Raw genomic sequence first — 13,651 nt, forward strand, 5'->3', positions numbered from 1 at the left:
TTCACTTTCCTGTAGTTACTTACTAAGCTACAAATACAGGTGCTATATGTTATTGATTACTTATTTAATTTTTACAACAATGTCCCATTTTTCTTATAAATTTTTTTTCAAATTATGCCCATCATACATATGTGCATGTTTATAGGATGGCATGTACCATTGACACTTGAACAACATGGGAGTTAGGGGCACTAACTCCCCGTGGTTGAAAATCCATGTATAACTTTTGACTCCCCAAAAACTTAACTACTAATAGCCAACCGTTGACAGGAGGCCTTACCGATAGCATAAACAGTCGATTAACATGTTTTGTATATTATACATCTTATATACTCTATTCTTGCAGTAAAGTAAGCTAGAGAAAAGAAAATGCTGTTACGAAAATCATAAGAAAAAATACATTTACTGTACTGTACTGTACTGTATTTATCGATACCATAAGTTTACGTCGTCTGTTTACAAAATGAATCAGCTGTCTGTCAGTATCTATATCAATATTGTCTTATATGATACAAAGCACTGTAGTTTTTGTATGTATTACTAACATTAGACATCAAGAATGAAGGATGATGTGAAAAAAAAACCAACCATATTTTTTTACAGGTATAATGATTCTTGCACTGAAAATGAAGAAGCAGCAATATGATTGATTTATGATAGCCAAGTCTATACACTAATGAATAGATTGTTATAAAATTGATTTTATGGTACTTAATTAAATTTAACTAATTAATTAATTAATAACAGTTAATTTTATGCAGTCATGATTTAATATTGCATCTTTACGTTACTCTCGACTCCAGATGGTCCCTTGTATGGTTTGTAAGTGTTTGTGGGCATCGGTTTTGAAAAATTCTAACTTTCTATAAGAAATTTATGCATATTTTATGGTAGTAAATGATAAAATAGACTAGTATCTACATATATGTTATGCATTCATTACATACCTAACTTTTTCTTAATTTTTTCCATATTTCTAGGCTACATGGTTCATCTACGAGTTTTTTCAAATTGTTGCAAATCTCCAAAAATTTTCCAATATATTTATTATCATCATCATCATCAAATTCCTGCCATGTACCCTCAAGGGGTGTACAGGATATGATAGTACTACATGAAAAAAATTACATTATTATTAATTTCCTATCTACAATTTTCCTCCAAATCAGTCTGTTGCCTGTCAAGACTCCAACATTATCAGATCTTATATTTCTATCATCTAAAGCACTTTGTACCGTATCAATCCACCTATATCTTGGTCTTCCTCTGGGTCGTTTTGCTGCCAACCTCGCAGAGAACACTTGTTTTGCTAATCTTTCCTCGCCCATTCTATTTAAGTGACCATACCATCTGAGATTAGCTCTGCTAACGCATTCCTGGATGCTGACAATGTCAAGTTCTTTCCTAATATCCTCGTTTTTAATATGATATTGCCATTGATGCCATCTGTTCATGCCTATAATCTTTCTCAGGACTCTCATATCTGTGGTCTCTAGTCTTTGGTCAAGTGTTTTACTTCTGACCCAGCTCTCAGATCCATAAGTTAAAACTGGTTTGAACACTGTCTTGTACACAGCTAATTTCATGTTCCGACTAATTTCTCTCTTATTCCATATGAATTTATTCAATTGACTTCCCACCATACCAGCTTTGCTGATTCTGTTGTCTATTTCTATATTTAATTTACCATCTTCAGTAAAAATGGTGCCTAAATAGCTGAAATGTTTTACTTGTTCCACAGGTTCTCCATTCACAACACAGTTGACATTTTCAACGATTCTGCCTACTTTCATTGTCTTTGTCTTTTTATTGCTGACCTTCGTACCATATCTATTACAACAGGTATTCAATTTAGTCAGGGAATCTTGCAGACTTGTAGCAGATTTATTTAGAAGTATAACATCATCTGCATAAAGCAAAGAGCTGACATTAACATCTCCAATTTTGATATCATGTTTAATACCACTTTCCTTCATAATGTGATCCATATAGATAATAGATAACAGAGGGGATAATGTACATCCTTGTCTCACACCAGATTTAACATTAAACCATCTTCCTGTACTTCCTTCAATTCTAACTGCTGACTTACAACTCAAATAAAGACTGAGTATTGCTTGATATAATGCCCCATTGACACCATATAACTGCAGCATATTGAATAGCTTCTCTCTTGGCACCTTGTCATATGCCTTTTCCAGATCGACAAAACTTAAATACAGATCTTTGTTATATTCCCATGCTTTCTCGACTATTTGTCGTAAAGTGAAGATCTGATCCTGACAGCCTCTATTTGGCCTGAATCCAGCTTGTTCTTCACCAAGCTTTTCTTCCACAATTCTTCTCAACCATTTCTCAAGTATACTTGCATAGATCTTGCCAGGAACACTCAGTAGGGAAATACATCTGTAATTCTCACATTCAGTTTTATTTTCCTTTTTATATATGGGTACTATGAGAACTCTACTCCAATCATCGGGAATTCGTCCCTCTGTCAAGGCTTTCTGAATTATGTAGTGCAGCTACTGTAAGACTCTTATACCACCATACTTCAGCATTTCTGGTCAAATATCATCTACTCCTGCTGCCTTTCCACATTTCAAGCCTTTGGGGGCTTTTTCTACTTCTAGTATGGATATGTATTTCTGACTGCATGCCTGGTCAGTATTTTTTACCACTGTGCTGTCATCACTGTTTGTTTCATTTAGCAATTTTTCAAAGTAATTACTCCATACTTCAAGGAAATCTTTTTCTCCCGTTTTCATGTCACCTTTATCATCTCTCCTTTTACAGCACTCTTTCCTCCATTCTTAAGCTTCTTCAACAACCTACAGAATATTTTGCCACCTTCTTGATATTTATTTTCTATATTCTTGCCAAAGTCCTCCCATGACTTTTGTTTAGCTAGTTTTACACAGTGTTTAGCATTCTTGCATTTGTCTCTATATTCTCTAAGAGCACAAGCTGACTTACTTGACAGGAACTTTTGGTATGCTTTCTTCTTTTCCTTCACTGCCTCTTTAACTTCCTGTGTCCACCAGGGAGTTCTTTTTTTATCCTTACAGATAACCTCACCACATGCCTCTCTGGCAGAATCAATCAATGTTTTCTTCAGAGTTTGCCACTGTATCTCCGAGGTTTGGTTCCTGTTCTCAAACTCTTTTATTTTTCTTCTATAATCTTTGTATATTTTAGTTTACAGTTCACATCTGAGAGCTGCTCAACTTTTATTCGCTTTAAAACTTTCTTACATGTTATTCTTTTCAATATGAAATTCAATTTTATCCTGCTCAAGACTAAATAGTGATCACGTCCAATTTCAAATCCTCTGTACACTCTGGTGTCCTGCACCAGGGAGAAAACATCACTATCAACAATAACATAGTCAATGAGACTTTTCTTATTCCTAGCCTCTTCTCTCCATGTGAATTTGTGCACATTTTTATGTTGGAACATGGTGTTAGTAATAACCAGTCCATGTCCTGAGCAGAAATCCAACAGATATTTGCCATTATTATTAGCTTTGCTCTTTTCTCCAAATTTTCCCTAAATATTTTTGTATGTCTCACAATCATTTCCTACTCTGCTATTTAGATCCCCAACAAGGACCAATTTTTCATTGTGTCAGTTGCTTTTTCTAAAGCCTCAAAAAATTCCTCCCATAGGCACAAATAAGTCTCATTGTCCAGTTCCCCATTCTTATATTTGCCCACATTACTCTACTTAAGACTGACTGCCATTCAAGAAGATTAGCCTCATATTTTGTGTTGAATACTATGCCTACTCCTTCTTTTCCTTGATTGTCATTGCCTGACTATAACATTTTGTATTTATTGCTCAGAAAGATCTCACCAGTTTTGGTCTTTTTTGTTTCAGTCACCACTATTATGTCGATCTGGTACTTATCTAATTCCTCAGCTACCTCCATTTCTTTGCCATTCAGGCTTCTTACGTTGATAGTACCGATCTTTAATTCTGGTGATGTTGAGTTGGGGTTTATTTTCAGATTTGTTCCAGTAGCTGACTTTTCGCTGTTCGCCCTGGTTCCCTGGCGAAAACAACGGGGGCCCTGTTTATCCGGGCGACGCACCAGCCGGCATGAAATTTTGTCATGTTGTACCATCATTCTATATTTTGTGGACCCATGTTGTTCAAGTGTCAACTGTAAATTTCATTTTTCATAATTCATTTGTCTCTAACAAATTTTTGTTGATGCCTTTTCTTTTTCCTTCTTTAATGTATCTATTATTTCTACATGGTTCACATATAATTCCTTACTTTTTTGTAATTTAAATATACCAAGTGAATATAATAATTCCTTTTATTGTTAGTTTTTAATATATCCTGAAACAAGGAAAGCACACTTCACAGTTTTTGGTGTGCTCATCTGATGCCCAAACAGAAAGCGTGAGACATATATGTCCCTGCCTGTTGAACTTTTTCAGCCAGTTACAGAAAAGACAAAAATGATAAGCTTTTGAAGGTGCTGAAATTGTAGTTGGAACCATGTATATTTTTGAAATGAATGCTGAAGGCTTTGTGAGTTTGCCTTTTCACATGTATACTATTCTGTTTTGAGAGTTTATTTTTCACTTGGTTAGACTATAATAAGTTTAGTTTAATCCTTTATCCAAGTGTGAGCAAACAAAGTTTGCGCCTGAAAGTATCTTCAGGACTGGGGTAAGGTAGTGCAACACCAGGCAACTTGTTGCAAAGGTGGAGAAAGCTCTCAGCGCTCCTATTCTTCTGTTTTGTTGTTGTTAAATTAAGTTGAAATTTCTAGGTGCATGGAATACACAGCAACAGAATCTTCACTAAGCTATCATCAAGGAGAATTTCTTTCAAATCCTCTGCACATCATTGCCTCAGCAGCATCCCCACAGAATTAATGTGACTCTCTCTCTCTCCCAGTACATCCGGCATAATAGTGACAGCAAATTATTTATCAGCTGAGTCTAATTGTAGCATTTTAAGAGTTAAAATGCTACAATTAGACTATCTAGCTGTCTCTATATAATATCTGTTATAAAGCAGTACACTCCCCCCCCCCACCCCCACACACACAACAGAAATGTTGGGTTCTCCAGGATGTCTCATGTAACACATTTCTTGTTAGAAGGAGGAATGGGACAAGAAAGTAAACTGTGTCTTTGATGATATTGTTTAATGTCATCCAAGACATGTCCAAGAACTGTCACTACAGTTTCTTGACTGTAGTGACAGTTCAAAAATTAAGAATTCATAATTGTTCATATAAGAATCCTGAACACTTTTTCCTCTTTATTTCTTGTATGGTTTCTCAAGATATACTAAACTTTATAAATTTTATGATATTCCCATAATTTTTCAGCACTGTTTGTTTTAAGGATTAAAAAAAAAAATAAACTGGTTGACCTTGAACCTAATGGCATGAACCTCATTTGTTCTTCTCCAAGTCTATTTTTAACAACTTTTCTCCTCCTTTTCCTTATGAATGTTTAGATCTTGCTTGGGATTCTCGTGGGAAAATTATAATTCCCACATTCAATTTTATTTTCATTTTTGCAGGTTAGTACTTAAATCCCAGCAACAAAAGGTGAAAATCATATATACAAAGTTCTGTTGTTGAGGATTAAACAACCTTACAACTTATCTGTTGTAAGGTTGTTTAATCCTCAACTCACCCATGGTATAAATGTACCGAAAGTCAGCTGAGGTTTAGATAATCTGCAAACTGTTCTGGAGAGATCATACTGGAATATTTTCAAGTCACTTCAGGTTGGCCTCTAATTATTTAAGCAGGATAACAATCTCATATTGTGCAATAAAATTCATCTGCCACCTAAAGGCATTCACAAATATCCATGACTGTGAATAGATTCACCCACAGCCTGTTGGTTTTTAGAGTTGATACATTAACCAATTGCCAAACAAGTCAGCATATATTATATATATATATATAATGTGTGTGTGTGTGTGTGTGTGTGTGCGTGTGCTGATATCGAATCATATACTCATGGTATGAAGGTTGTTGTTGTCGAGTCTGTAGAACTGCTTTAGCAATCTGTTGAGCTTTGATGGAGTAGAGCTTTTCTCTAGGGTTATTGTCAATTTTCTGTAGAGCAGCAGCAGTTGCTAGACAAGAATAAATATAGACAGGTGTTAATTCAACTCCTGGAAAGTTTTTGCATGTTTCATAGTTCCTACTACCATCTGGCTGAATTTTCATGCCTTTAAAATATTCCATCTAAGGATGGAATATGTCTGGCGATGACTGTGGTTATTTCTCTATTTTCATTAATTTCACTGATTTCATTCTTCTTCTTGACAGTTTGTTTTACCAATCTTATTTTGGCGACAGTGTTAGCATCAGTTAGTGATAGTGGGTGTAATTTTGGATGTAAGTATCTTGCTTCTTTGACTTGTCTATCTGCTCTTTCATTGCCTTCAATATTTACATGGGCTGGTATCCATTGCATTGTGCAGTTCTTATTTTTCAAATTTAAGGTTATTAGTAGTTCATGAATTTCCTGTGTGAGTTTTGTTTTTTCATTTTTTAATGCCTCAAGTGCAGATTTTGAGTCGGTGTAGATGGTTATTCCTTCTGTAATATTTATTACTGGATTTGAAAGCTGTTTATATGGCTGTTAATTCACAAGTGAAGTTTGAAGCTATTTTGGCTATGGTTTTGATTTGCATTTCCTTGCCTCCTGGTAGAGTTAGAAAAATCCCTGAACCTCATTGGTTGAGTGCTTCATCAGATGATCCATCAGTGTAGGCAATAACATGATTTGGATTGTTTAAGTGATATATAGTATCAAGTCCTTTTCTTTTTATTTTCTTGCTGTGAATCTTTTTTTGCACAAGGTTCGAGGAGATTTAAGTTTATCATCGTATTTTTTTGGTAGAATAGTGGAAAAGAATGGCTCTTTGCTTATTTCATTGGATAGGTGCTCTAAGTCGAGATTTTCTTGTCCTGAGTGAGATGTGATTCTGTTAGTGAATTTAACTGTGGAGAGTTTTCTTCTGTCTTCTAGTATATGAAGCCCACACTCTTGTTGATCTTTTAAATTATTTGTGGATGAGACTGCACCTATAATAATTTTTACTGCTCTTGATTGTACTCTGTCAAGTTTTTCTTTTGAAGCTGGAGTCCAGACTGATGAGACATATTCAATAGTGATTCGTATGAGTGCTGTATATGTAGTTTTGAGTGTCTTCGGTTTTGCACCCCACTTTGTTCCACAAAGCCTTTTGATGATATTAAGCTTAAGAGCTTTATTTGATATATTTGTAATATGAGTTGTAAATCTCAGTTTGGTATCTAGGGTTGGGCCTAAGTATTTTGAGACTATTTTTTGCTGTATTGGTATTATATATTTTGATTTAGGGGTTGTAATTGTCTATTTTTTTTTTTCCCTATCAGTGGAGAAGATGCTCAGTTTTGTTTTTTCAGGGTTTATATGTAGTTTGAGTTCCTTTGCCTATTTTTCTAAGCCTTTTATTGAATTATTTAGAACTTTTTCAGGTTGTTGAGGATTGCTATATCATCTGCATAGCATGCTATTTTTGTAATATTTATTATGTGAGGATGGATATTGTTCATATAGATGAGAAATAGGAGTGGGCTTAAAACAGAACCTTGTGGGACTCCAACCCAAGTTCGATGCATCTTGGAATAAATTCCATTAACTTTTACTTTCATAAATCTGAAATCCAGATTAATGCATTCCCCCTTTTCCTGTATCGTATGCAATTTTTATTAATTTTTGTCTCCAGACACGATCGTGAGCAGCTATGAGATCTAAAGAATATTGCTGCTGTCTTCTTTGGTGGTTTTTCTTGAAAGCCATCTATGACTGATTGGCAAAGATAAAATATGATCTTCTGTACTGTGTTGAGACCTGTATGCAGTTTGGTAGAAGTTGACTTGTTGTTTTCTAAGAGCCAATTCATAAGTCTGGTATGTATTATTCTTTCATTTAGTTTACAGAGAGTGCTAGTCAAATCTATTGGTCTGTAGCTTTTATAGTCACTGGGCTTTTTGTTAGGTTTTAGTAAGGGTATAGTGACTGATGTTTTCCAGATTTTTGGTAGTGTACCTGCATTCCAGGAAGTGTTAAATATCTTCAGAAGGCAGTTTTTGGCTATTTTTCCATTCTTTGTAATCATATGTCCAAAGATAAGATCAATTCCAGGTGATTTTTCAGGGTCAATTTGACTAATTGCTGTTTCTAATTCTGTCATTGTGAGGTCCTGAGTAAAGATGTCTTCAGAAGGATAGGTTCTGGATTGTATTAGCAGATGTTTTGCAATTTTCATGTGCCTTTTGTCTTCATTTTCGTTTAATTTCCTTTTGTTTTCATTTTAATATCTTCATTTTCTGATGGATATTCTATATTTGAATACTTAAGCATACATGCACCAAGTATAATAAATTTAGTTTAATCCTTTATCCAAGTGTGAGCAAACAAAGTTTGCGCCTGAAAAAAAAAAAAAAAAAAAAAAAAAAAATGCACCAAGTAATTTTGAAATTCAGCAATAAATTAAAAGGCCAAGCTGTCTTTTCTTTGCTTTTTTAATAAAATCTTTTTAATTAAACAACAGCTCGTTGTTTAATGCAGTATAGAGATGTTTGTTAGTCTAGTCTTGTTTATTAAATCTTCCTTAAAATGTAGATATTCACTGAAAAAGAGAGCCAAAAGGCTTCACTTCAGCAATGCAAAATTATTCAAATTAAGTGGATATTGAATCCAACATTATAGCCGAATATAGAAACTATAAGAGTTTCATGCCGAATATAGAGACTGTAAAAGTTGTGGCTATACAGGTGTATGCCAACCTTTCATGACAGGGCAACTCATAGTAAAGGTGGGGCAAGCTCCGATCACTGTCCTTATTATTTTCCCATAATGTAAAACACATCTCCTAGGAGATGTATGATGTTATACATTATGGGGGGAGGTCACTACCCAGACTGGCCTTGACCCTTTTTGAGGTCGTGGCAGTGGGAGCTAGACCAAGAATACTCAGGATGAAATGATGCAGAACTTGTACTTTACGATATGAGTTGCTAAAGTTTGGGTAGTGACCTACCCCCATAATGTATAATATCATGCATCTCCTAGGAGATGTGTTTGACATTATGGGAAAATATTAAGGACAGTGATCGGAGCTCACTCCACCTTTACTACAAGTTGCCTTGTCATGAAAGGTTGGCGTACGCTTGTATCCGCCGAAACTTTTATAGTCTCTATATTCAGCACGAAACTCTTGTAATTTCTATATTCGGCTATGAAATAATGTTGGATTCAATATCCACTTAATTTGAATAATTTTGCATTGCCGAAGTGAAGCCTTTTGGCTCTCTTTTTCAGTTATTTTAGGTGCCTTTTGCAATATGACACCTTTTTTAGCAACTCTTATTATAAAGTACAAGCTCTGCATCATCTCATCCTGAGTATTCTTGGTCTAGCTCCCACTGACAAGACCTCAAAAAGGGGTCAAGGCCAGTCTGGGTAGTGACCTCTCCCCATAATGTATAACATCGTACATCTCCTAGGAGATGTGTTTTACATTATGGGAAAATACTAAGGACAGTAATCGGAGTTTGCTCCACCTTTACTACGAGTTGCCCTGTCATGAAAGGTTGCCGTACGCTTGTATCCACCAAAACTTTTATAGTTTCCATATTTGGCATGAAACTCTTGTAGTTTCTATATTTGGCTATGAAATAATGTAGATCATCAATTTTCTTTAATCTTAAATGCAAATATAAAAGAACAGATATTTTGTATAATGAATGATAATGTGTTTTCTATTGATAATTAGTACAGATTCTTCTTGTATATTTTCATAAATTGGTATTTTTGTAGGAATCTCTAGCAGAAAAAAAGGATCATTTGCAAAAAAGTAGATTGCAGCTATTAGGACAGATTAACACTCAGCGTTGTGCAGCATGTCCCATCTATGGACGTGATCTTATTGAAGCTGTCACAGTGACAGAAAATTTGCAGCCATGTACCAAAGGAAGACCATGGGGTGGCGGAGGATTTGTTTTTTGTCTCAATTCACCATCCATGAGAAAAAAGGCAAGCCATTATTGGTTACAGACAAATGCATTGTCAGAAATTGTGTCCACACCTGAATCTTGTTTAAAAAAACTAAAAGATATAATTAATAGGTAAGTTTCTTTTAATAGTAGAATTTTGTATTGGAAATCCTTATATATATTTATTCATATTGAAAAATGCAATAACTTAAATTTACTGATAGAAAGATGTTGCATGCTCTGACAAATAAATAATAGTATGATAATGCTGTAATTGACTCATATTAATGAACCAAAACATTATGACCACCTTGGTGACTGGTATCCTTTTATGGAGATTGTTCTAATGGACTTCACTTTTTCCTCTCATCCCAAATGAACACACGGCTGTTCCCTCTGTTTACTTGTAGAGTCTTTCCAAATGAAATATCCCAAGTTCATGGGTGATTAAGAAATCAGCTTGAATAATGTCTAAAGCTTCTTTAAATGGGACACTGGTGGACAGAGAGGAGACATTTCTGTACTGACTTTAAAGTGGACTGAGGTGTCTTTTATGTGTGAAGAGGTATTGTCAGTATATTGAGAAAGTACTTTCGTTAAATGTTTGACTAATTTGTATGTGGGTGAATCAGTGACATGTTCAATTGGGTATAATATAATGGCACATTCTTTTTGTGGATTTTTGGTAGCCGATATATCAGTGGCAGTGAGGGGAGGGGGGAATTGTATGGGTTTAGTTGATTAGTAATTTCAACAGGCTCTTTTGATAAGGAGCATGGGAAGTTTTTTTAAATGCAGCTTCCCACACTAGAAGTCTCAAGATGCATGACCTGACAGTGCTCTGTGCAGGTAAGTGAACTGATCTGTGTATTGGTTGAGTCAATGTGTAAGCATGTGTTTCAGAACTACTGAATCACCCGATGCACTTTCCTTTCTCAGATTTAATAATTACTGTGCTGTTGTTCTTCATTTCCAGTAGCTTCATATTCTTAGGAGAAAGGTTACTTTTTTGGGTGTTTTGCTTGTGTCAGTATATTGGAAGCAATCAGTGCACTCACTAAGATTGAGCACACTAATTACTTCCAGCTTCAGTGTGAAGGATGATAAGTTTACTGCAATGTTTACTTGAGGCTATTGAGGCTTGAGAGAAGAATTTTGTAGAAGAAAACACCATAGTAAACTTATCATCCTTCTAGCAAACTTGTTAATTTGCTAGCTTTTTATTTATTTATTTATTTTTGAAATTTTTTGGCTGCTGAAGCATTAGCGACATCTGAAAGAATGGTCCAAAGGGCAGCATTCAGCATTCATCAAGCGCACAAATAGCTCAATTCATGTCAGCAAGTAGAATGCAGGTGATGTCAATCTGTTCACGTAAAAACGCTAAGGTAGTGTCTCTATATACGTGGGAGCCTTTGGTCAAGTAAAGCAGTGTTTCAGTTTAACACAGTTAGAGATGATGTTATTATCCTGGCAGCAACTTAAAAAAGACTAATCTGTTGAATTTTCTTGAAAAGTTCACTTTCAACTTTTAAAAACAGGTCTTGTGTGCTATGGAATCTCTTTGAATTATACTAATTACTAAGTCTGGTGCCAAGGCTTATATGCTGACTTTTCATAACATTGGTTAACATTATCAACATCAATGCCAACAAAACACAGCACTGCATTATTTTCCATATAAAAGAACCCTGTTCTTCTAATCTTGACGATCTCAAATCTCTATTCAAGATGAGATTCACCTTGGAATACCTCTAATCTCTCTTGGCACAAACATATCACAACTATTGTCTCATCAGCATCCAAAAAAATTAGGCTTTCTCTTTTGCTCATGGCATTACTTTAATTCTGAACAGCTTAACCCTGTACAAATCTGCCCAACCATTGATTACTACTCTCATATCTGGGGGGGGGGGGGGGGTGCCTCTAAGAGCTCTATGAAATGACAGTCTTCGACCACATGTTTTTCCCTAAGAACAACCACAGCTTTTCATATCAAATATGAATAAGTTCCTTATAACTCATCCACAGTACTCACATACTAGCTCCATAACTAGAACAACCAATTAAGAAAAAGTCTGAGACAAAATCTAGAAAATGAAGGATGGATGTACCACCCACTGGTTCTTCATCCTTGAGCATAATGGTTGCACAGCTTTTGATCCAACAGTAATTGCCAGCAGCTTGGGAAGATTGTTTTGTTAAAACATCTTCTTAATCCCCCCCCCCCAAGTTCCTTGCCTTAAAAAAATGCAAAGTAGAAAAACAACAAATCCGGTTATCTCTGAAAACAGCACCAAACAAGAAATGAAAACTGCTTTGCTTAAATGCTCTCCATACAGTATCCATTACCACATGCCATCATCATGTGGATCAACTGTTGCACCTTTACAACAGATCTTTCTGTTAGATCATATTTCTGGATACTGCACAAAAGGCAATTATAATTATTTTTCCTAAGTCAGGGAAAGATCCAGAATACTCAAATAACTACCATCCAGTTGCTCTGACCAGCTGCTTGTGCAAGATTCCAGAAAAAAATTGTTAACTCTCATCTTTTATGGTTTCTGGGAAGATCTTGTCTGGTTGTAGGTATCCATTATAGATGCCTTCCTGAAATGTGAGTATCTAATATCAATTTTCTTCAACATTGGAAAAAGCATATGTCACTACTTGGAGATATGGAAGACTGAAAGACCTATAATTTTGGTCTCAGAGGAATTCTTCCTATTTTTACCAAGAACTTCTTATCTAACCAAATCTTCCAGCTCTGAGTAGGAACTGCTCTCTCCCAACTGTATAACCAAGAGCAAGGAATCCCATGAGGTGCAACGCTTTTTGCAGTCAAGATCAACTCGATAACAGAACAGTTTCCTCCAACAGTAAGTAATATCTTCTATGCGAAAGACTTCACCATCTTCTTTCATTGCTGTAATGTAAATTTCAGAGAACGAATGCTGCAGCAAGCCATTGACCTTCTCTTAAAATGGATGCTTGCAAATGGATTCATATTTTAACAGCAGAAGATAGTGATAGCATGAGACTCAAGTGCCATAAAGCAGTGAACATTCCACGTACCTTTTTGGATGCTGACAAATTTCTTTGTTTCATGTGTACAGGGCATTGATAAGATCAAAACATGACTGTGGGTCCAAGTCTATGCTTCTGCAAGGAAGACTACACTGCAATGGCCAGATCTTATTCACCATTTGGACCTAATGGTGAATAGGGGAGATAATATTTTTGACTAATTCCACCAACTACTTCGGCATTTTGCACATCACATATTCCTAGGTTTTTAGATTGAGATGAACAAAAACCACCTTTGTTGTTTTGACATCAACAACTCTGTTATATACAGTGAAAATAAAATCCCTTCCAGACCACCCCATGCAGTAAACTATTTGCTGTCCACAATGGGAGAATCTGTACTACAACATTCAACAGGCTGCCATAAAAGCCTTTGGTTTATTATTATTATTATTATTACGTGACACCTCCAGAGAGTCCAAAGACTCATCAAGGGAGGGCACCTACTCTATAACTCTCTCTCTCGCCACCACTAATTCCACCAACTACAACTAACCGCAACTACTCCAATGCCATTTGCCACCCACCACC

General features: G+C 35.6%; 1 protein-coding gene across 1 annotated transcript in view; it reads left to right on the forward strand.

Annotated features, from left to right (window-relative positions):
• LOC150108900 (chromatin remodeling protein domino-like) overlaps nucleotides 1-13,651 on the forward strand; it is a 731,915-nt gene that overhangs the window by 357,873 nt on the left and 360,391 nt on the right. The window contains exon 25 of the mRNA XM_090410792.1: nucleotides 9,855-10,162. Coding sequence (XP_090266918.1) covers nucleotides 9,855-10,162 — 308 coding nt within the window. The remainder of the gene's footprint in view (nucleotides 1-9,854; nucleotides 10,163-13,651) is intronic.

This window comes from Typopeltis vanoorti, chromosome 2 (genome assembly GCF_054136105.1).
Source record: "Typopeltis vanoorti isolate ZY-2024b chromosome 2, IOZ_Tvanoo_1.0, whole genome shotgun sequence".
NCBI lineage: Eukaryota > Metazoa > Arthropoda > Arachnida > Uropygi > Thelyphonidae > Typopeltis > Typopeltis vanoorti.